At 34.3% G+C, this 23,998-nt stretch overlaps 12 protein-coding genes across 12 annotated transcripts; 6 read left to right on the top strand and 6 right to left on the bottom strand.

Annotated features, from left to right (window-relative positions):
- Positions 1-3,739: 3,739 nt before the first annotated feature.
- WICANDRAFT_22010 (C2H2-type zinc finger protein) lies at positions 3,740-3,958 on the top strand (the record flags this gene model as incomplete). Its single annotated transcript, XM_019180924.1, has 1 exon — positions 3,740-3,958. A coding segment is annotated over one exon (219 nt), but the record flags the coding sequence as incomplete, so codon positions are not given.
- Positions 3,959-4,527: 569 nt separating this feature from the next.
- Positions 4,528-5,197, bottom strand: TVP18 (Tvp18p; the record flags this gene model as incomplete). Its single annotated transcript, XM_019181118.1, has 4 exons — positions 4,528-4,852; positions 4,907-4,999; positions 5,057-5,071; positions 5,127-5,197. The coding sequence occupies 4 exons, from the start codon at positions 5,195-5,197 to the stop codon at positions 4,528-4,530; spliced, it is 504 nt and encodes a 167-aa protein (XP_019041489.1).
- A 790-nt stretch (positions 5,198-5,987) lies between these two features.
- Positions 5,988-7,190, top strand: WICANDRAFT_24815 (RING finger and CHY zinc finger domain-containing protein; the record flags this gene model as incomplete). Its single annotated transcript, XM_019181059.1, has 2 exons — positions 5,988-6,251; positions 6,318-7,190. Coding segments are annotated over 2 exons (1,137 nt in total), but the record flags the coding sequence as incomplete, so codon positions are not given.
- Positions 7,191-7,900: 710 nt separating this feature from the next.
- Positions 7,901-8,716, bottom strand: WICANDRAFT_26746 (uncharacterized protein; the record flags this gene model as incomplete). Its single annotated transcript, XM_019181298.1, has 1 exon — positions 7,901-8,716. The coding sequence occupies one exon, from the start codon at positions 8,714-8,716 to the stop codon at positions 7,901-7,903; it is 816 nt and encodes a 271-aa protein (XP_019041487.1).
- Positions 8,717-9,951: 1,235 nt separating this feature from the next.
- Positions 9,952-10,416, top strand: NEM1 (Nem1-Spo7 phosphatase catalytic subunit NEM1; the record flags this gene model as incomplete). The annotated part of the gene is made up of 1 exon (XM_019181079.1): positions 9,952-10,416. One exon carries the CDS (start codon positions 9,952-9,954, stop codon positions 10,414-10,416), a length of 465 nt encoding a protein of 154 aa, XP_019041486.1.
- A 1,080-nt stretch (positions 10,417-11,496) lies between these two features.
- Positions 11,497-12,759, bottom strand: WICANDRAFT_26737 (kinesin family protein; the record flags this gene model as incomplete). The annotated part of the gene is made up of 1 exon (XM_019181297.1): positions 11,497-12,759. A coding segment is annotated over one exon (1,263 nt), but the record flags the coding sequence as incomplete, so codon positions are not given.
- Positions 12,760-13,132: 373 nt separating this feature from the next.
- VMA5 (H(+)-transporting V1 sector ATPase subunit C) lies at positions 13,133-14,367 on the bottom strand (the record flags this gene model as incomplete). The annotated part of the gene is made up of 1 exon (XM_019180370.1): positions 13,133-14,367. One exon carries the CDS (start codon positions 14,365-14,367, stop codon positions 13,192-13,194), a length of 1,176 nt encoding a protein of 391 aa, XP_019041484.1. The 3' UTR covers positions 13,133-13,191.
- Positions 14,368-14,703: 336 nt separating this feature from the next.
- RRP14 (ribosome biosynthesis protein RRP14) lies at positions 14,704-16,138 on the top strand (the record flags this gene model as incomplete). The annotated part of the gene is made up of 2 exons (XM_019182973.1): positions 14,704-14,721; positions 14,819-16,138. The coding sequence occupies 2 exons, from the start codon at positions 14,704-14,706 to the stop codon at positions 16,136-16,138; spliced, it is 1,338 nt and encodes a 445-aa protein (XP_019041483.1).
- Positions 16,139-16,270: 132 nt separating this feature from the next.
- On the bottom strand, positions 16,271-17,905 carry WICANDRAFT_82349 (MFS transporter; the record flags this gene model as incomplete). Its single annotated transcript, XM_019185368.1, has 1 exon — positions 16,271-17,905. One exon carries the CDS (start codon positions 17,903-17,905, stop codon positions 16,271-16,273), a length of 1,635 nt encoding a protein of 544 aa, XP_019041482.1.
- Positions 17,906-18,427: 522 nt separating this feature from the next.
- On the top strand, positions 18,428-21,287 carry SOV1 (Sov1p). Its single transcript, XM_019184049.1, has one exon. The coding sequence runs from the start codon at positions 18,440-18,442 to the stop codon at positions 21,125-21,127; it is 2,688 nt and encodes an 895-aa protein (XP_019041481.1). The 5' UTR covers positions 18,428-18,439; the 3' UTR covers positions 21,128-21,287.
- A 528-nt stretch (positions 21,288-21,815) lies between these two features.
- Positions 21,816-22,097, top strand: IGO2 (phosphatase regulator; the record flags this gene model as incomplete). The annotated part of the gene is made up of 1 exon (XM_019180847.1): positions 21,816-22,097. A coding segment is annotated over one exon (282 nt), but the record flags the coding sequence as incomplete, so codon positions are not given.
- Positions 22,098-22,381: 284 nt separating this feature from the next.
- Positions 22,382-23,197, bottom strand: WICANDRAFT_76452 (uncharacterized protein; the record flags this gene model as incomplete). The annotated part of the gene is made up of 1 exon (XM_019184388.1): positions 22,382-23,197. The coding sequence occupies one exon, from the start codon at positions 23,195-23,197 to the stop codon at positions 22,382-22,384; it is 816 nt and encodes a 271-aa protein (XP_019041479.1).
- Positions 23,198-23,998: the final 801 nt, after the last annotated feature.

The following is a 23,998-nucleotide window of genomic DNA, read 5'->3' as shown; positions in this document are numbered from 1 at the left end:
TGTCAAATAATTGAGATGTGTACTTCAATTATCTGATAACTTGTACTCAAGTAGTCAACTCAGAGCCAGTTCTGTCAAATTATATCTGAGTTTGAAAAAACAATTCATCCTAATGGCACCGTATTTCTGGTGAAAGTAACCAATGGCTTGTAACAAAATGAATTAATTGGCTTCAATTTTGGAATCAAATTGAGAATGCATGGCCTAAAAATATGTAGCTGAAATAGATCCGCTACTTCATCAGTCACATCTCAAAATTATAGTTCCGTTGGTGACACCCATGCTTTGATGACTTTGAAACCTGCTCAAAAGCCACAAACACGAACATCTGCTTTGGATGGCTAGGTCACTTTCTTCAAAATCCGTAGATTCCTATGTACACCAGTTTATTCCTGACAACAAACTTTTCATCAATTTTAAAAGGAAAGGATGGTAAAAATCTGATTAGTAGTTCCAATAAAGAAATGAGCACAAGCACGACCATATCCTACCAACTTCCGAGCTTATTCCATTTGTAGTCCTCATAACCACCATACGGATGCAACTAATCATCAGCCTTGTTGAAAAGCAGTACCATGGACACCTTGATTTTGATTCAATCAATTAGCAGTCACAGACATTATTTTGAAGAGGCACAGACAACTACCTGAAGTAAACTCAAATTGTAGCTCATAGACTTTAGTCCAATCACGGTTGATAATTCCTTGGTTCTGAGTTGTTTCAACTTGTTCTATAATTAACACCCATGAAGCGCACATAAACCAACGCGAAAACCATAAAAAGCCATTCACGTGACCAGACTTTCCGTTTTCAGCTTCGAGTGTGTCTCCTACCGCGAAAGGCTGTCTGCCATAACCAGACGTGCACTCTGAGCCAGAACCAGATCCATTGTGCAGCAGATTGCGAGCTTGTTCTGGAGAGATTGGGATTGGTTTGAGGATGTAATAGTGATGGATATGAGAACTAGATAGTAGCAGACACTGGATAATTATCCACGATATACCCATCCAGTCACCTTCACCGTCTTTTCACTCTGTTTTATTTCTCTTTTTCCAACGTTCGTGTGCGTTTATGGGGCGATTTCCGATTTATTCGCTGCACTTCATTTCTGAGCGTGTCACAAAAAAATTCAACGCGACTGAAAAGTTTTTGAGCCAGAACATCAAGACCATAAGAGGTGGGAAATCGTTACGTGATTGAGGACTAGTCACTGGATGGAAATTACACACCCAAGTGGTTAGACCTAGTAACGTACATAGCAAAAGTACCAGGCTTATTATGGTGTAGAAACTCGATTTAATTAGCAGTATTTGACAATAGGGAAAAAGTGTACCTTACAACCCACTTCAACATTCTCACTTACAACAACTATGGACAGCTTTATGAAATTTGAACAAGTGAATCGATCTTGAAACAATCCAAGAACCAGTGAAACGATTGCTGCTTCATGATGAAAGCTCAATTGTGTAATGGTGTTGATCTATATACAAAACTTTTTCACTCCGTGTTTGTTCATCTCGGTCTCGACTCCCAGCCTGCCTAGTCCTTGTAAAACCAAGCTACACCAAATCAAATTTTGGACCGTGTTTGTACTGAGCTGTGAACTGTCTTATGTACTGGATTCCACGCAATTAATTATATTCCAATTTTAGGTAACTACATCAACGGTTAATTTGTTCAAATAATTTGCATAATAATTAATTACCCAGCAATTTGATCCCAAAGAAGCTGTGAAATAAATACTGCTTGATCCAAATCTCTTGTTCTCACAACCACTACTTCAGGAGAAAGATCACAGTCAAACAACAACCATCTTCGCTATATTATCATCAAACTACCCAGTCCAATATTCGGTTACTATCAAATCTATTGTATACTCAATATTTGCTAGTCCAAGATCATTTTCACTTTGTTCATTTGCTTCAAGTACTTCAACTGATCCAAAACCACTACTGAAAATTGGATATTACAAACCAGTCAGCTCAACACTACAATCAGCCAACTATTCAACACTCCAATAATCATTTCATTGGTTCACATTTAGTCTTGTCTCCAATATACAAAATCACCATACATTTTGCCGGTTGATCTGATTTTTTTTTTTTTGCTGAGCCCAAAATCAATTTTTTTTCTGAGAGCTATACGCGTTACTACCGTTTTGGGAAAACTGAACAAAAGCTTTAAAACCTCCATCAACAGCCCATAATTGAATATCCAAGCTGTTCACTCTCCAAAGCACACACAGATGATGAGCTCTCCACCACATTTGCAACAACCTTTGGGTCTATCTCAGTACCAGAATATGCTCAACGAGTCGCCTGTCAAACCAGCTTCTTTTTATTTCAACAATGATAACAGCAATAATAATTTGAACTTTCAAGATGAAAATGGCTTTAGAAACTCACAACTAGACTTGGATCCACAGATTTCTCATCAATTCTTGTATTCTTCAAATGATGAGAACCAATACTCTTCAAATGGGATCCATGATTTTGTTCCTCCATCTCAAAATGATGATTCAAATTCCCAATTCTTACAATTCCCACCAAAATTTGAGAATAATGGTCAGCATAATAATGCCAACAGTTTCCAAGTTCAAGTTAGACTACAACAACAAGCTCAAGCTCAACAACAAAATAATAGTGGTCACCAAGGCCCATATTTACATTCATTCCAACATAACCAAAACCCAACTTCATCAACACCTCAAGTGAATCTTTATCCGGCAATGGAATTTGTACCAAATAGCCAGAGTAATAATAGTATAAACCAAATACCAGAATCAACTTCAACAAACACTATATCATCATTTGATTCAATGCCATTATTAACTTCTTCATTGGTGTCTTCTTCAATCTCTGATAATTCTATTGCATCACCAATATCATTCAACCATTCTGCAGTTACACCAAGACGTACAAATAGACGTCCATCATTCAGTGTCACTCCACTACCTTCAATCTATCAAACACCTGCCCAATCATCTGGTTTGAATAATGTTAATGGTTCAACAACTTCTCCAGTTGCATTGAAGAATGGTGTTACTCCAACTTCAAGACGTCCAAGACATAGAAGAACAAGATCAAGATTATCATTAGATGCAAATGGTGCTGCTTCAATCGTCACTATAAATCCATCAATTTCTTCAAACTCCATTAGATCTCCAGCAGTTAATGGATTGACTTCTGCTGGTGGCTCATTCAATTTGGGTAATGGTACAAATCCATTCTACACACCTCCTGCATTTTTATCACCTCATCAAGGCTCCCCAGCTACAACTCCATTAGCTACACCTTCTGTTGAGAAGAAACGTTCAACTTCAAACTTTGAATCAATCTCCCCTTCAATGTTGATGAATCCAGGTTCATTAACTTCATTAAGTCAAGGTGATGATCGTGATGAGGAAGATGAAGATGATGATACTGAAAACAATGATTCAGTGTTTATTGCTGCTGCTGACCTAACAATGAAATTAGCTTCAAAATTGGCATCACAATCAAATAATGAACAGAAATTCTTGTGTGATCCATTAAATGCTGAATTTGCAGGTTTGAACAGCTTGGTACCACCACACTTACAACCTACTCATCAAAAACCAAACATTTCAAGATCCCAATCATCAATAAACCTAGCATCAATCGCATCTTCATCAGAAAAACCACACACTACAACAAATCCAAATGATCCATATCAAGTTAAGCATTATGATATTTTACAACCTCGTAAAAAAATCCAAAAATCAAATTCAACAACAAATATTAATGAAGCTGGTAAGAAGCCTAAAAAGACACATTCTTGTCCTTTATGTGCTGCCGTTTTCCAAAGACCTGAACATGTTAAACGTCACATGAGATCTCATTCAAGTGAAAAACCTTATGAATGTGATGAACCAAATTGTGGTAAAAGATTCAATAGAGGTGATAACTTAAAGGCTCATTTGAGAAAGATTCATCATCGTCAAATATGATGGAGTTTTTGCATTCTTGTTGTTTGGTTTTAATTATGGTTTTATGTCGTGTTTTTGGTTTTTTACATTCATTGTTTTGTGTTAGTTTACTATCCTTTTACGTTGGGGTTTCTTATTCATCCTTTTATGCATTCAGTTGATCAATTCGGAAATGAATTGCATCTTCTTGTTCTTTTATTACTTTGTTGACTTTATTCTTTTTGATTATAGACGTTCTGACCATCTTTCCCAGTGGTTTTATTTATACATTCCTTTTTTTATATCCAAAAAATAGTTTTATTATTTGCTATGATTGTTTTGTTTTGTTTTTGAATTAGAGAATATATCTCATTTGGTGAATCCTGCAGGACCAGGTTATATTTTCAAGAAATTAGCTGTATTCATGATGATCAAGCTCAAACATGCAAGGTCGTTTATCATATAATGTTATTATTTCAATGTTATGATTAATTTATTGTTACAAAAAGCTTCGTATACATGGATTGATCACATAAATGAAATTGAACATTTTCTTTAATCAACGCTCCAGTTTTCATTAAGCAACTAAATTTTAAATAAAATTATAAAATTTCTCTGACAACAGCATCAGTAGGGAAATTGTCTGAAGTTGTACCAATAATAGCATTACTATTTTGGAATTGTTGATGTTTAAAAGCAGCTAAAGCATAGAAGATTGAACTGAACAACAAGAAGATAGCTGGAACTAACAATGAAGTAACTTGTGCAACACATGATACAAATTGGATAGCTGACATTATTAAATAAAACCCAGCTCTTGGCCAATTTTGATTAAATCTTTTCACAAATGTATTGAAATTATCACTTAATGGACATATTCTCAATAAGAATGGAATTTCAACAAATATTAGCAGCAGACCTTGTACACTATCAAAGAGTTAGTACCAAGGGCAAGTATAATGTTTATGGATGGATACATACATGCAAATGATTGAAAACACAACAACAACATTGAAATGGAAGATATTAGCAATACCTAGTGCAATACATAAGATAACACATAAGATCCCATTCCTAATATGATTAGTTAGAAGATTGATTACTCAATTACCCTATAAAAGCACCACATACCATTGTCCATAGACACTATTTTTCAATTGTTAGTACTTTATTCTTAAACACCATCAAGCTCTAAACATACCTAAAGTTTTTACTCCTAAAGTCCTCTTTCAAACCTTGGTAATTAATAAAACTGGTAATTTTCAAAGCCATTTTCAATGAATTATTAAAATTAACCAATACTTCTTTTGTTACTTAATTGAATATAATTGAAAGTACAACTTCTTTGTTTATTTGGATACAGCCTGTTAAAATGACAACCCAATTTAAAAGAAAACCGAGGCCGCGAAAATAGGTCATGTGATCTATACGATCGTTTTCCCGGAACTCGGAATTTTTCAGGTTTTGTTGAATATTCAACAATTTGTACAACTAAAACATGATAATTAGGTGTTCACTTTAGGTGTTTTGGTGCTAGTGTTTCCAGTTTTGTTCAATGAGTCGACTACTAGGCGGCTGGAGAATGGACACTACCGAAGACTCGATCAAATTAGACGGGAATGAAGCAGATTTAGAACAAGATCAATTTTCAACTTCTGGATCAGAATCAGACTTATCAGAAGAACATGATTCTGAAAATTCGTTAACTAAAGATTTAGAATCTGTTGGAAGATTCTCAAATTTTAAAATCCCTAGCTTTTGGAGTAATATTAGTCTTTACGATAATAGTCAAAAGTTGGAAGATGGTGCAAACACTCAAACTACTATTGATGTTCAAACAATCTCACGACGTGAACAATTATCAAATTTTATTGAAGATTTGAAAAGTGGGTTCTCTTTACAATCTGCTCTTGATAGATTCCAAACCATAAGATCCGTCTTGGAGGCTTCAATCAATGAAACCATAGATAATAATGTTGATACGGATATTGAGGATGAAGGTGAAGAAGAGAATTATGAACCTCATGTTATTACAGCTGCTGTGGAACCAAAAGAGGTTCCAATGCTTGATCAAGTGATTATTCCCGAGAGTAAAGAACCTTATCGTAACCGTCATCACAAAAAAAAGCATAAGCATATTACTCGAGAGATTGCAACTAATTCTGAGTTGGAAGAACTTGCGTATGTTTCTCAAAGTGAATTGAATGATGAAGCATTTTTAAGAAAAAGGATAAAAAAGATTAGAAGGCTGTCAATTAGTGAAGAGGAGAAGAACAGATTGACTCAAAAATTAATGATGGGTGCACATTATGATAAAATTAGATTTGTTGATGATAATGGTGATGAAGTTTTACAAATCACTGCAACAGTAACGGAAGAAGTTGACAGACAGCAAGAGACCCAAGAGGATGAAAATATGACAACTGAAGATGAAGATGATGACCTTGTTATTGTTAATGATTGTGATAAAGTTCCCACGTATCACAACGAATCATTAGAGATCTTTGGATGTCCACATTATCAAAGGAATTGTAAAATGGAATGTCCTCGTTGTAAACAGTGGTTTGGTTGTCCTATTTGTCATGATGAAGTTGTAACTGATCACAAGTTTAAAAGAGAAGATACTAGACATGTCATGTGCTTGAAATGTTTTGAAGTTCAGGAACCAAGTGAATTTTGTGATAATTGTGATATTCAATTTGCCTTGTATTATTGTTCTAAATGTAAATTATATGATAATGATGAAAATAAAGATATTTATCACTGTGATGATTGTGGTATTTGCCGGTTAGGTTTAGGATTGGGTCAAGATTTTTTCCACTGTAAAGGTTGTAATGCTTGTTTGTCAATAGAATTGCAAGATGATCATAGATGTATTGAACGTGCTACACAATCAGATTGTCCCATTTGTGGAGAATATATGTTCACATCAGTTAAACCTGTTGTTTTCATGTCTTGTGGGCATGCTATCCACCAATCTTGTTATGAAGATCATTCCAAACATAGTTATAAATGCCCAACTTGTCAAAAAACTGTGTTGAATATGGAGGCTCAATTTAGGGTTTTGGATATGGAGATCTCATTGCAACCGTTACCACAGCCTTATTGCCAATGGACCTGTGTTGTTTCATGTAATGATTGTAATGCTAAATCGTCATGTGCTTACCATGTGTTGGGATTGAAATGTGATAATTGTAAAAGTTACAACACTGTGCAATTGAAATTAATTAAACCTGAAGAAAGTGATTATGAAAGTGATATTTCCACAACCACCAATAATCTGAGAAGATCAAATGTCAGAAATTTAAGAAATATCCCCATCAGAAGTTCTCACTTGTTGAATACCAATTATAATATTGAGGAGGCTGATGTCCAAGACCAACAAGATAGACCACATGGGCATCAACAGCATCGTCACCACCATCATAATGATCGCGAGCATAGACCACATAAAAGAGATAGATCTGAGACAGTCACACAGGATGTGGCAACATCAGCTACAGATACAACAACTGAAGGTCGTATTTTAACATTACCACAACAATTGTTGAGTAATTTTGACAATTTTGTTAACAATATCCAAGATTCTTCATCAGATGAAGAAGATGATGAACAAGATTTCCTCAGAGTTAATAATTTTAAGAATAGATTAAAAAATAGTGATATTTTTAGTGATTCAACACCACAACCAGAAGACGGTAAAGAAACTAAAGAGGGTCAGATAATCGATAATGATAATGATACTTCAGTCCAATCTATTGGATTCGCTGGAGCAATTAGAGATTTCCTAGCATCCGGTACATTAACAGGAATGATTGATAACATGAATAATGAAAGTGATGATGAAATGGATGACGAATACGTTAGTGATGAGAATTTTAATGGTTTTTAGTATATAATTATAAGAAAGAGAATAGTACTACCTTTGCTTTGTAGAGAATATCAACATGAGATCATTAAAAAACATTAAATTCATTACAACTTTATATCTGATGAATCACCTAGATGAGCACCACCATCAATTGGAATAACAGCACCATTGATATAATCAGACTCCTTTGAGCAAAAGAATAACACAACGCTTTCAATATCCTTTTGATTACCCAATCTTCTCTTTGGGTTAGATTTAATCATATGATCACCAATGGTTTCTAGTAAACCATTCGACATCTTTGTTGGGAAAAAACCTGGAGCTAATAAATTGACGTTGATGTTTTGAGGACCCAATTCCATAGCTAATGATTTACCCATATGCATGACACCAGCTTTTGAAGCAGCATAACCATAAGTACCACCTTCAACAGCAGTTGGAGAGATCCCAGCAATCGAACCAGTAATCAAGACTCTCGAAGAGTATTCTTTTGTACCAGCAGCTTTCAATAAAGGATAAAATAATTGAATTGTAAGGAAAACACCTTTCACATTCAACGCTAAAACTTTATCAATAGCCTCTTCTGGGTGTTCAGTTAAGGAAGCACCCCATGTAGCACCAGCATTTGGAATCAATATATCAACTTTTGATTCATTTGAAGCAACAACATCATAGAACTTTTTAACCCCAGCTTTGTTGGAAACATCAGAAGCAACACCAACGATTTTAGCGTTCAATCCTTTATCCTTGGCTATCTTTTTCAAATAATCAACAGCTTCAGCAACAGCTTTTTGCTTTCTTGAAGTTAAATATATTGATTTCGCACCATGAGTTAATAGAACTTCAGCACAGTATAAACCCAAACCTCTTGAGCCACCAGTAATGGCAACAACTTTCCCATCAACGTTCAATCTAGTCATCTTGTATAACTTGTAAAGTATATCTGAAGTTGACAAAGAAGATCAAAGTTGAGGATATCTGAGCAGCTTTATAGCTTTGGATAATGATCTAGACGTTCTTGATCAGTTTTTACCCTCAACCTTCAACTAGCCTTTCTGATCAGCTTAACCGAGGTGACGAGTTTTTGATGTTCTCCACAAACAAAAAATTAGGAAATCTGCGGTGTTTACCAGGAAAAAATCATGCACGTGACTTTTATAAGCATGTAACCATAACCATTTCCTAAAAGGAGCAGATACTCTTTCGGGAAACTGAGACTGGTTGGACCAACAGAATGGCAAAAGCCAACAGATGAGCATGTACCGATGCACTAAAGTATAAACAATTTGGCTGAGCTTCATTCGAGATCCATCTCATTTATCACCATCAACTGGCCTTTGCCTTTTGGATTAATCAGTTACTGATCTGGACTACACAGATGAATTCAATATCTTTTATTGCTCAGACTGTTGACAGAGCCTTCAATAATGAATCAACAAACCCATCACAAATAATACCAAAAGAATCAATAGGCCAAATAGATTCCGACACAAGTGCTTCTAAAGTGAGTGCCAATGGTGAAAAGATTGACCAAGAAACAGAATCCATAGTATCAAAAGATGACATTCAGCAAGATGAATCTAAATCAACAGCATCATCACCAGTGACCCCCGAGAACACAAGCATAAACCGAGAGGGTACAATAAGCTTTATGATACGGATTTTCCTATTCATACCAAATCTTATAATAGTGAGGCCATTGCTTTTCAGTTGGTTCATAATAACGTTCCCATTGAACCTCCTAGAGCGCAAAAAATCCAATACCAATAATGACAATAACGAAGATAATGATACCACCAATACCGAAAAGGATAATAAAGACCAACCGCAATCAGATAGTGAGCCTGCATCATCTACACCTTCACCTTCATTATCACCTACACAGCACTCCCAACATTCAAATACCACTATACCTGAATTGGATGAAGAAACTGAAAGTTTATTGACTGATTCAAAGATTGCTATAGATTTGAAATCACCAACATCACCAATATCATCAAGTTTATCAATTCTTAATTCAAAGCTTTTAACATTCCCAAAATTTGTCTTTCCAAGAAATCTAATAAATTCAAATACAAAAAAAACATTAATATTAGATCTTGATGAGACATTAGTCCATTCGTTATCAAGAGGATCTCGAATGTCAAATAGTCATATGGTTGAAGTTAAGTTGAACAGTCAAGTTGCAACTTTATACTATGTTCAGAAAAGACCTTATTGTGATTTATTCTTGAAACAAGTTTCAAAATGGTACAATTTAGTTATTTTCACTGCAAGTGTTAAAGAATATGCAGATCCAGTTATTGATTATCTTGAATCTGAAAAAAAATATTTCCAAAATAGATATTATAGAGATCATTGTACATTAAGAGATGGGCAAGGCTATATTAAAGATTTATCAAGTGTTGATAAGAATCTTAACAATGTTATAATTATTGATAACTCTCCAATAAGTTATGCACTTCATGAAAATAATGCAATAATTGTGGAAGGTTGGATTAATGATCCTAGTGATAGTGATTTACTGAATTTGATTCCTTTATTGAATGGATTAAGATATACAACGGATGTGAGATCTATTTTAGGATTGAAAAATGGAGAAATTGCATTAGAGAAATGAAGAAAATTCCACCACACAAGAAATTATGAAGTTACTAATTAATGAGATTATATGAAAGGCCGCCAAATGTTATTTGATAATACATATCGAATAAATTAACTACATGTTCTAGCCATTATATGCAAAATTATTAAATTAGGGTATTAGTGTAGCCATTCATAAATTATTATTCTCCTTTTCAGTTTCTTTATTTGTTCCACCCCCTCTTATTGGTTTAACAATATGTAAATTCAATCCAACTCTGCCATTAAAACTATGATTGCTACTATTTGTAGTTCTCCTGGACAGCAAAACACCATCAGCTCTATGATAGTTAAATTCTGAGCTTGTAATAGAGTCATTGGAAGTGTTAAAAACATCCATTTCATCAATTTGTGACATATTTGAAACATTTCTTTGATTAATATTACTATTGCTCCCATTATTAGATGTCTTCTTTACTGAAATCAAGCGATCTTTTAAAAAGGACAACTTACTTTCAAAGTTTGCACTTTCTTTATGAACTTGAGATTGTTGATCCTTAACCATCAATTCTAATGTTTTGATTCTTTCATTCCTTGTTTCAGATATTTTCTTGGTTGTCAGAACATCTCTTTTCAACAAATTATTTTGAACTTCTAATTCTTCCAATTTTTCACTGAATTTTTCCAATGTCTTTTCAAGTGCAAATACTTTTCTCTCTTCCAATTCTTGGTCTCTGAACGATGTTTTCTCTAGTTTATCCTCAAGTTCATCAATTTTCAATTCCATTTCAATCATTTTATTACATTTATCCTCTAAATCTATCATTAATGATTTGTTGATGAAAGCTGAATCCTCGAGTTGTCTTTGTAATGGAGCTTTATTTATACCAGAATCAAGCTGAACAGTTGGTGCCTGTGATAAAATATCAGTCAATCTTGAGAGTCTTTCATTCAATGACGTTATTACTTTTTCAGATTCTTGTAATTTGAAATCTTTCTCCTTGCTCAATTGTTCTGACTCTTCGTCTTCCTTTTGGATTTTACTAGCACCAGATTTCCATAACTCTAGTTCCAATTCCAACTCTTTATTTCGTAGATCTTGTTCTTCGTTAATCTTTTTCAAATTTTCAACTTGTTTCATCAATTCCATTCCACTTGGCTCATTATTAACATGGGCTTTATTCTTAATCTTTTTAGCTCTTGTACCAAATCTTAGAGTTGATATGGTTTCTTGGACATTGAAAGTTGATGGAGAACAATTGATTATCAAACTTGTTCTGGAATTACCACCCAAAGATTCTTGTAATATTCTTGTCAATTTGGAGTCACGATATGGTATATAAGTTGACTTCAAATCAGTCAATGCATTGATAACGTTTCCCAATGAGCTCAATGAACTATTAATCTTTTTGGCCTCTTCAAGAGTCTGACCAGATGCACCAGTCTTGCCAACCTTTTCACTTCCTGCTAAATCAACAAGAAACAATTTACTTCTTTTAGTGCTTCCATCTAACTGATTAATTTGAGTTAAATTCAATTGGAAAATAGCATGTGATCTTGATGATTCCATATTCATCTCAGTGGAAGAAGTCACTCTCAAGTCTGAGCCTCTTTCCAAAACTGAATACAACTCTTTTGAAGAGCTGATATAAATTTTACTCAGATTCCTTACATGGACACCATTTGTTTTATCTTCTTGAATCGATAAACTGTTTGATGGTTGTGGATCAGTGGTTAATAAATCACGAATCATTTCCATGTAGATCTCCATATACGACACACTCAATGTAAATTCAATATTTTCATCACCGTTTGCAATTTTTTCAAATATAGCATCTGCAATTCTTGGAATTATACCTTTTTTGTCCTCGTCATTAATTGATGACCCCATCATTGTATATGATTTACCTGAACCAGTTTGACCATATGCTAACACGGTACCATTATACCCATTAAACAAATCATCAACAGTCTGTGTCACTGAGAAATCAAATATATCACGTTGAGAGCTTTGAGGATCAAAGATTCTATCAAATGTGTAGTTTTCATTGTTTACCAACAACGACGACTGATCCAAAAACTGCACACACGGCAATCCACCTTCATCTTGTAGTTTGATTTCATTTTCATTATGCGGCCTGAACCTTGCAACCACTTTGATATTGTTGACTTCTCCTGTGATTCTTTTACTCAATCTATTGTTGTTCTTCACGGGCGTTTGATCAAAGCTAGTATCCGGGGACGCCAGAACTGGAAGCGATATAGTTGGTGGTGGTAAACTGTTTCTATTTCTTGCCTTTCTCTCACTCAACGATCTCTTGATTGAAGATCCATTTTTTGGAGAACGAAGCTCTTTCAAAGGTGTACTTGAGGAGGACATCCTTGGGCTTTGTGGTGACAATAGCGCTGTGTTTGTAACTCTTGTTTCCCCCAATGCCATTCTCTGATCCCTGAAGTTTCAGCAGTGCTTTGATCTGGCAATCACTTGGAATTTCAATAACAAGGCAAACTTTGAATAGACCCTGGGTTTTCCCTTTGAAAAGTTGTTGGATCAAGTAATGTTTGGTTGTTTTTTTTTGGCAGGAATGTACGAGTTTGGTGTTTATGCTGAAACGCGGTAGGTATGTTGAAAAAAAATACAAGAAAATAATAACAATACGCTACAGAACAAGTCAATTACAAAATGACATGTTGAATTTATACAAGAAAATAATAACAATACGCTACAGAACAAGTCAATTACAAAATGACATGTTGAATTTTTTCTTTACTACTCTCTATAAAGTTATTAAGTTACCACTCTCCTGTTTATTCATTTGATTTCAATGTCGTAAATGACAAATGGCTCATATTCAGTATCAACCAAAGACGCATATTCATTTAATGAAGAATCTTTTTGAACTTTACCTTTCTTGTCAACAGAGAAAGCATTACCACCCAAGTAACCAAATTCATGGAATAACTCTTGCTTAGCCTTCTCATTACTTTTTGCAGATGGTAATTTTATTAGTGTGGTTTGGAAATCTGGTGGTAACCCATATCTCAGCACACTTTCAACAAATATTCTAATAGCTTTCAAATGGAACCAATTAGAAGTTATATCTGAGTAAGCGGCTCTGGCTAGTCTGACCAATTCATTTTTCAAACGATGTTCAGTTTGTGCAGCAACTTCATGTTCTTTTCTCATTTCATTAAGAACATCTTCAGAGTATACGAAATCTCTTGGAACAAACTTTCTTTCACGTAGTGCTTGTAAAAAATCTGGAATATATTTCTTGAATAAAGTGGTATTATAAAGATAGTATTCATTATCTTCACTGACGACTTTTGCACTTCTTGGAACAACCATAGGCACTAATGATTCATAATTGTTGAGGAATTCTTTTTGTAAACTTTTTGGAACAGCAACTAAGATGGTTTGTAAATGATCGGAACCAAGAACAAAATCAGATGGTGAAACTATATCATGTAATGATCTAACTGATAAATCACCAGTCTGTTTTCTTTCAGCAGCACTCAAGTTAGATTTGGCAGTATTATAACTTGTAAATGCATTTCTGACATCATTATCCAATTGGAATGCTTCATTGGAAAGAGCAGAAATCAATTCTTTGATGGATTTATCAACTCTGAACTTGTTTGATTTCCATTGGAAATGTTCAAGGTAATCTATAACGGACTTATCATCAACTTTTTTACTCAAATTTATTAATTGTTGATCGTTATCATATAAACTAGCTAAAACTTCAACAACTTTACCAACTGAGCCAGCCAATTGTTCGTCAATTTTTTGTAATTCTTCACTTTGAAGAACTAATTGATCCAAAGTACCTATCTTGAAGCTTGGAATGGAGAATTTGGTTAAAGAAGTTTTACCATTCAAAAGACTTCTCTCCAACCATTCAGAAACATCACTTGAAGGAGATGACTCAGGGGCTGCCTTGGATGGCAAGGAGAGCAAAAGATAATTTGCGATTGACTCAGACATCTGTCAACAATACTCTGGCGATGATACCTATTTCAACTAGTTGTTGCAACACTTATCTCTCGAGCACTCCCTTTCCTTTCCAAAAGCTGAAATCTGCTCCCAGCAAGTGTGCAAACCGAAAACAAGAAGCAGCGCTTCTCGCGAATTTGAGCCGCCGGGCAACCTGTTCGCGAAAACGTTTTGAAAAACGAATTCGCGGATTTACAATTCGTGTTGCGCTGACCGATGGTTAAATTTTTTTTTTATGTAGAGCGAAGAGAAAAGATGCTTATGCTAAAAGAAAGAGTTAATTTGTAAAAAGAACTTTGATAGAATAGAAGAAGATAGAGTATTAAGATGAGCTCTACTTTGGAAGTATGTACTACTGAGAAGCTTTTGCAAAGGTTTTCAAGATCTAATACCCCAAGGTTTTGGGGGTCTCCTTACAGATAACTAACATTTTCACTAATAGGAAAGATTGAAAAACAATTCAAGTGCATTTGATGGTTTACTTTCATTAATACCTGCTAAATATTACTATGATGATGATACCCAAAATCAATGGAAGGCCAAAAAGCAATCAAAAGAAGAAGCTAAGGAGGCTAAGAGAGCTAAACTAGATCCTGTACAATCTGAACAATCTGATCAAAGTGCATCTGCCTCCCAAGTCTTGAAGAAAAGGGCCAAAACTGCTAAACCAGTCGTTATTCCTGGTAGTAAGCTAATACAGAAACCAATAGTCGAGGAAGAAAATGATGATGAAGAGGAAGAAGAGGAAATCGAAGAAGAATCAAATGAAGAAGAAGCTAAACCAGTCAAACAAACCAATCAAAAGAAAGATCAAAAGAAAGAGGTGAAACCAAAGGATAAATCACAAAAAGTTAATGGATTTGACGAAGAAGATGAGGAAGAAGAAAATATTAACATTATGTTTGACGATGAAGGAAACGAAGTTGATTTTGAGCAACCAAAACCAAAAGACGAAAGCACTGGTAACTCAGTGGAAGTGAAAGAGGAAGAAAAGAAGAAGAAGGATGAATCCATCAAATTACTCAGAGAAAAGCTTGCATCAAAAATCAATGCTTTGAAAGAGAAGCGTAAAGCTCCTGGATCAAAAGCTGCAGGTGCTCCATCCTCAAGAGAAGCTATTTTAGAAGAACGTCGTAAAAAGGCTGAACAAAAAGCTGCTCAAAAGAAGAGAAAATTAGAAGAACTTGAACAAGATGACGATGATAACAGTGACGAAGATGAAGAAAGTGATGATGGTGAAGAAGATGATGGAATGAGTGCTGATAATGTGTTATACCAAAATATTAGATTCAATGATGACGAAAGAACTACTTCAGATTTACAAAATCTTAGAAAACATTCAAAGAAAAAAGGTCCAGCAAAGAAAGACTTGAAAGCTCATTTAAAATTAGTTGAAGCTAAGAAACAAAAATTAGCACAATTAGATCAATTTGAATTGAAAGAACAAAATGAAAAAGATAAATGGAATACTGTTATTGCTCAAGCTGAAGGTGAAAAATTGAGAAATGATGAAAAACTGCTTAGAAAAGCATTGAAAAGAAAAGATGCACAAAAAAGAAAATCTGAATTTGAATGGAAAGAACGTAAAGAGACTGTTGAAAATTCAATTAGTGCAAAACAAAAGAGAAGAGAAGAGAATTTACAAATCAGAAAGGATAACAAAGGTATCAAACGTAAGAACCAAGCAAAGCAAAAGAGAAAATTCAAAGGTGCAATTGTTCCAAAACGTGCAGGTTTTGAAGGACGTAGATCTCGTAAATAATGAGATCATTTAGAGAGAAGAGAAAAGTTATAGGTTGTATTATAGTCAAATCAAAATAAAAAGTGGCATACAAAAGGAAAACAACCCAGTGTGCTTTTATTCAAGTGTATTGTATTATTAACTTGACTTTCTCTATAAATTACCACCTTCACGTCCGGTACCTGAATATTTTGAGCTAGCTCTTAGCTTTGGACCTTTCAAATAAAACAAAACTGGAACTGAAATCATCATGATTGTGATAATACCCAAAATAGTAGAACCCCATGCAACAGGGAACTGTGAAGTTGACAAGTTTTTAAACATGGCTCTACCAAATAGTGGGAAGCATCCAGCAACAACAGATCTTAAAAATGCATTACTAGCAAACGCTGAGGCAACATATCTATGAAATGACATGCCGATATAGTTCAACAAAGTTTGAAACATCATTATTCCTGCAAACCCATATATTGCAGCTCCAATAATTGCACCAATCCAATGATGGTCCCTCGTTGCAGACCATCCAAAAATAAACAATCCAATAGGCAAAATTATACTACCAATTATAGAAGCCCTCATAAACGCTTCTGGGTGAACTTTCTCCTTTCTTAACATTGGTTTAGTATAATCTTGGAAAATCAAAAAAATATATAAAAACGCACCAAGCGCAACACCAACAATAATGGAAACATATGCAACACCAGTAGCCATAGTTGAGAAGTGTTTAGTTTCAGCGAAATAAATTGGAAATCCTTCAAACCACAAGTACATAACAGCGTATAGCAAAGCAATGTATAGGTTAATCATCACAACAACAGGTTCACGTAACCCAATTTCAACTGATCTCCATAAGATTTCAGTCAAGACTTCACTTGGTGACTTATCATGAGTGTGCAAGTCTGATTCTAATACGATATGTGGGTTTCCTGTGATTCTTCTCAATCTCTCAGCTTTTCCCGCCAATATGGTTTGATGATAAGTTTCTGGAATAATGGTTGCAAATGCCAAAGCTAAGAAGCTTGATAAGATCAACATGAACCAAAATGACCATCTCCAGCCATGAGTAGAGACTTCCAACGCAGAACCAATTAAAGGGCCCAAGCTGACTCCAGAGAAAGAACCAATACCCCAAAGAGCTAAACCAACTGGCATGTATGGCAAGCTATACATATCAGCAAATGTTGCAGCACCTGTAGCCAACGCTGGTGAGGCAAATATACCACCAATGAATCTTAAAACACAAAACGATGCAATATCCTTAGCTAAAGCTGTAGGAATTTGCAAGATTGCAAATATTACCAACGTTATTACATATAGTGAATTTCTTCCAATCGATGGATGTTCTGATAATGGTGAAAATATCAATGGACCTAAACCGTATGCAATAACAAATAATGATAGTGGGAGTGTAGCAACAACATGTCCTATATGGAACTCATCTTGTAATTCTTCAATAGCAGGTAGATAAACAGCAGACGCCATGTAAACAAAAGCTGAAAGCGTGGAAATGAACAATCCAACAAATATTCTAATCCAAATTGGCCAATTGTTTGGATGATCTGGGTCATCGTCACCATCCCAATCAACAATAATGAATTTCGATTTATCTAACGTCAGTGTGCTCTCATCTGATGAATCAATTTCTGGTTTTTGATAAGGTTCTAAGTATTTCTCTGGAATAACATAATCCTTTGACTCTTCTTTGTAACCAAGATACTTTCTGGATGAAACTCTGTAGATGAATCTTCCTAGTAAACTTCCTCTAATCAATATTTTGGCGCTTGACATTGTGATTGCACTTGTAGTCCTTAGCTATTCAGTCATCTTGAATTTCATTGCCATGGAGGTATTTGCTAGCTTTTTATATGTTGAGGTTCTGTTCAATCGTAGTATAATGAGCTTCACGTACTTAGGAATTCCATAGCTCAAGCTTATAAATTATCAACTGTAAACCCATCTCTCACAGGAACTAACGGCTGTAACATTTTGCTTTTGGTAGGCAATCTCAAATGCCCAGAAACGAGCTATTATGGGTTACAGCTGTTAACGGCTGAAGCTGAACTAGATAAGTAAATGCTAGAACATGTTTCTTCAATGATTTCTCATCCTAGACGTTGATTGTTAATGTTGATTTTTAATATTCTTGAGTGTTCATGTTGATTAATGTTGTACTGAACTTGAAACTGGAAAAATTGCAATTCGCGAATTGGATCTGTAAAGTAAAGATGGTTGGCGCACTCCTCTGAAAGTGAAAAGAAAAATTTGTATGTAGAAGCTTGAATCAAAAACATAGGCGATGAGCCAGTCAAAGTTAGTTCAAAGATGTCTAGCTTAGTGAAGTTGCCTTCTTCAATCAATTTGATACCCAATGTGAAGAAGATATACACACTCCCGCTTTTGAAATCCATACCAAGAGGTAAACTACGGAGAAATCCACATGATAGACCTAGAGTCCAATCACCAAAATTTCCTAAAAGGTATTCCAAATCGGCCAATATTTTGATAAAGAAAAGGTCTATACAAAAACTAGAAGCTATGAATATTGATGTGAATAAATTTCATCATTATGTGGCGGTTGAAAAGGATAAAATGATTAAGGAACAAGGTTTCACAAACACTACTGAGAGACAACATCTAAATTCATTGCAATTATTGAATACCTTCAAATTCAACACACCTTCTTATAAAAGATTCACAGCGTTCTATAACACAATCAAAAATATCGATGATACGTCTGTCATTGTTACCAAGAAATTCAAGTTTCTGCTGGAAGAAGTTAAACGAGAAGTTAAGGAACCAAATGCTGATGAAATAACACCTGAATATCTTAGAGATTTTGCTCCACAAAATAAAGAAGAATACCAATATGTTTTAGAAAAACAACTTCGCAGAGCCGCTGGCTTACAACCAGTGAATGCAAGATATAAATGCTCAGCTGAACTCTTGAACGTTTTAGAATACCTTCAAGCAACTAATAGCATATTGAAGGTTTCAGTCAATGAATTCAAAGAAGTATTTGAGGCGTCGTTGTTCATTCAAGATGATGATCTAGCTAGTGCAGTAAGAATTATTGCCGGAAGAGCACTTTTTGCATTAGGAAAAATTGATGATTTGTCCTTAGATAAACATTATAATTTGATTACAGCATTAATAGAAAATGATCAATTAGGTGATGCACAAGCGTTAATAGAGCGCAATCCGGTGGAAAGACCAATGTGGTATCATCTAAGAGCCTCTCTTGCTATCAAATGTGGGAACATGGATGCTGCTGAAAATTGGATCGAAAAAACAAAAAAACTATTCAAAGTTAAATTTGTGCAGAGTGATATTTATGTGTTGATCATCAAAAGATATGTGTTTGGAGATAATTTTGAAAGAGCTGACTATTGGAGAAAAGAATTTGAAGCATGTATTGAACAAAGAGGATTCACAAGAGATAATTATAAATTGCCTTACTTTGTTGCACCTCCAAAGGAGAAGTGTGAATATTTAGACAAATTCCATCCATTGGGTGGTATTACTTATTTAATTATCATTGGGTTCTACATTGCGTTAAAACCACTGAATCATAAAGTTCAAGAGATGATTGAATTTTATTTGAAACAACCAAACACTAAACCAAAAGATTTAGAAAATGTGATTTTAAGTTTTAGATATGAATTATCAACAAAGATTAAACCTCATTTAGAGAAATTGAAAAATAGACAAGCGGAAAAATACTTGTTATCATTCATCGAACAATTCCAAAAACAGCATCCACTTGTAGCATTGCAAGAAGAATTCAAAGATGAACTTTTGAACGAACTGGCTGAACTTGGTGGATTCCAAACAATCACTCACATTATTGAAACTACAATTGAACAAAAGCAAAAACCAAAAGATACCCATTTCACCTCATTACTCACAGCATTACTGAAAAGAGACAAGGTTGAACAAGCTTTCAAGATCTTGGAGGCATTGGAAAGCTCACATTTAATTGTACAAAGTGATCCTCAAAACATAGAGTTAAGGCAGGATCAATTGCTTCCATCTGTTAATGCTCACCATTATGCTGCATTCTTGAAATACTATAGTAATAACCGTGATTTTGAAGGGTTTAATAGTGTTATTGAGAGATTCAAAGAGGTTCATTTGGTTTATAATACTGTTTTTTTGAATCAAATTTTAACAACCTTGTGGAAAAATGATAAGATTGAGGAAGCATTTAAATATGTTGATGAAATTTTACTGGAGAACATACATCTACAAGATCCAACTCCACCTGTTCATGGATATCTAAGATTATACACTACTGTTTGGAAATTGATAAAGGTTCTATCATTTATGAGTTTGAAACAAAATGTTGAAGTTCCTAATATCAGATATGTTTTCATGAAGATGATACATGATAATGTTATTCCAACAGATAATCTATATGATACAATCTTATCAGTCTTTATCAATGAAAAAGATTATTATGGTGCTATTTGCGTTTTACAATATTTGGGTAAAGTTCATAGAACATTACCACATAAATACACCTGTGCAAAGATTAAAAAACTCTGCAAGTTTGTCAAATTTGATAATAATGCAAGAAACGTTATACCAGCTATAGATCCAAATAAAAGATTTGAAGTTGGTCATCAATTCCAGAGATATCAAGAATCCTTTGAACAAATTAAGCAAAAAACCAGTCGTAAAGTCTCACTAGATCCATTTGCACCACAATCTGAAGGTAGATCTCCTTTAAGTGGGCATCCTAGAGACATGGAAAGGTATAATGACCCAGCAGACCAAGCTTGGAAAATATTATTATATCAAATGATGACAGTTGTTCGTTCCCAATACCATTTTGATAACGAAGAATTAATAAGGACACATGATGATTTTGGTTTGGACTATGAGGCTGATAGAATTGTTAAGGAACAAGAAGAAATACAGAAAGTCAAACATGAGAGATCAAGAAGGAAAAAGGAATTGAAGGAACAGCAACACCTTAAAATGCAGCATATGGCTAATCTAAACCAATAGATTTGGATAGAACACGTGTGACTAGCTGGAATGAAGCTCATTTCTTGTATATAACATAGAGTTTTATTAACAGTTGGGGACATCATAATGGAATCTGTACATATATTTCGCGCCCGCGATAGATCTATATAGAAATCCAAATGACACAAAGATATAGACCATGCAACCACTTGTTGAAGTAACGTAGGTATTGATTCACCTTGATCGAAAGCTTAATCATTTAAAAATACTATCTACTATTTTACTATGGCTATACAGGTACTTCAATTCTTGATCCTCGATTACTAAGCTTTATACTGTTTGCTTAGTCACCATAACATTGCTTACCTAAAATAGAGTGTAATTTACATCGTAATAATTCGACATTTGAAGTGCTATTAACATAAGTCACAACTTAAAAAGCACAAGACATAAAACATTAAAAATTGAAAGTATCTTTTGTATAAAATGATCGTTTTATTGCGCTTTTGATGGTTTGGACTCCGCGAATTAGTGGAAAGGAGGGTATCAGCAATAGAGTGCGCTTACCGAGTTGTGGCCAGAGATTCCAAATGACAGAAGTCAAATTGTACCCATAATTGTGAAGTTACACAAAGCTTTTTTAAGGAACACAGAATTGAACTGAATCGATTTAGTACTCAATTGAATCAAATATAAATTCATTAACTTAAACAAAATGGCTGACAAAATTGATGAATCCAAGTTATCACCACAAGAATTGAAACTATACAAATTGTATGGGAAATTGCCTTCAAAAAACGAAGTGCTATCACACAAATTACAAGAACGTAAATATTTTGATAGTGGAGATTATGCATTAAATCAAGCTGGTGTTAAAGATATAAATACAAAGTTATCAAACAAGCATTTAAATCCACAGGAAATTCTGAGAATTAATAGAAATTCAATCAGTGGTACAAGCCCTGGGAAATCATCTTTAGAAAATGAAGCTAAATTAGATGAAAGTACACAGAAATGATTGTGGTGATCTAGGGTGTATGATTGTTGGTGGTATTTTATTTTCAGGTTGAAGCTGTTGGGTTTTTGCGTTTCTGGTTAGCATGATTTTTTTTTTAACTTCAAAGTGTTTTTGGTGATTATAACTTTTTTTTTTGATATTTTTTGACGTTGCAATGTGTGGAACATGGAAAGCTACATGATATGATATGATATTCAATTAAATAAATGACATATTATTGTGCATTGAATCACTATGGGACTTGACTTGTAAATTTTGTATGAGTCTTTTTATCTTTATTCAAATAGATATCTTCCAATCTTTCCAAAGATTATTAAACCAAAGAAGAAGAAATTTCCTAACCATAACATTACAGCTGTGAATTCAAAATCTTGATACCAATTCTTTGGTAGCCCTTCGAAAACAATAACACTGAAACTAGCAATTGAGGCAACGAAAACTCCTGTGAAAAATCCAGAAAGCGTGCCATCTAATAATAACCATAAACAAGGACTTAACAAGGACCAAGCAATTGAAGCCTGGATGGAAGAACTCCATTCAATCTTACGAACAGCAAATGAAACACCTAAAAATGCAACAGCAGCTCTAACAATTGAAGATGTATCAATTCCAAATGGTGTTGAGCTTGAATCCTTACTATATGGTTTTGATCTAAAAATATATTTATCAAAAATTGGTTGAACTAACCCAAACAAAATACCCTCTATTGAGTAAATTAACCACTTTGGCGCAACTCCATTGAAAACTAATTGATTACTGATTTTAATACCAATATCTAATGGTTTTGACGCTAGTTCTGGAACTAAAATGTGATTATCATGGATATGTTGGCCAAGTTGATTGTATAAAATACCTGATGCTGAAAGTATCAATAAACTTGCTGTCAATTTTAGTATTTTTTTAAATAAATGAGGTTTTGGGGTATGAACAATTGTATGGCTTTCATTAACTTTATTCTTTTCGATATTTGAATTCAAAGAGTTGTAAATTTCATTATCATCATTATCTTTGTCAAGATCATTATCATAGATAGAGTATAATGGAGCCTTTGTTAGGTTGATATCTGTTTCATCAATAGCTTCTTGTGACATGGTGAGATGATTGAGTTGTTTGAACTCTGGGGCAAAACGGTAAAACGGTTGTTGTTTTGAAAATGCAAACGAAAAATGAAGATCCAATGAGCAGATAAACAACAAATGATCACTTTATGATAAGTCTAGAGCAGGTGAATAGCTAAGAATTGAGTTAACAATAGTTGATAAGTGTTTGAAAGTAATTGTTTTGTTGTTGAAAAGGAAAAAAAGATCGTTTACTTTTTTCTAGCTTCGAATAAAATCACCAGTTTTGTTACGGCCAAAACAATCATAATGAAGACCTGGTTTTGGACAGTTTTAAAGAGTGTTGATTTAATGAAGCAGAGAGTCGATGTAGTGGTATTTGGTTTTTGGGTAGTTGGTATCTAGTAGATTAATGTGAATAGCTAGTTAGGTTTTGGTTATGTTTTGATTTAAATCCAATTAGTACATCGACGCCAATCCACGGAGAACGAGCATCTCCAGATAGTCACAATTAAATTCAGTCATTTTCTGCTGAAATCTGAATTAATTTATGGGGGACTATGAATTCATTGATTCTATAGCTAAACTATGTGTCATTTTATTGGGATCAAGGTCTAAAACATGAAAAAGTTGGATCTTTTCGGTTCTAATTCGATATTTGTAGTTTAAACCATCGATAAATCACTATGTCATTGGTTCATGAAGGGAAGAAGTCAAGTTCAGTTGAAATGGACCATCGTGGACGGATTTTGAATGTTTAGTGCTCAATGGTTTTGGGGATTGGGGTTGGCTCAATAAATCAGTATCCTCAACATGGAAGAAACAATACAGCCT

Source organism: Wickerhamomyces anomalus (genome assembly GCF_001661255.1).
Source record: "Wickerhamomyces anomalus NRRL Y-366-8 unplaced genomic scaffold WICANscaffold_1, whole genome shotgun sequence".
Taxonomy (NCBI): domain Eukaryota; kingdom Fungi; phylum Ascomycota; class Saccharomycetes; order Phaffomycetales; family Wickerhamomycetaceae; genus Hansenula; species Hansenula anomala.
Note: the sequence above shows the minus strand (reverse complement) of the source record. Positions and strands in the feature narration are given on the sequence as shown.

What these genes read in the sequence shown, in the direction of transcription:
- SOV1 (XM_019184049.1), top strand. Translation starts at nt 18,440, where the DNA reads ATGTCTAGCTTAGTGAAGTTGCCTTCTTCAATCAATTTGATACCCAAT.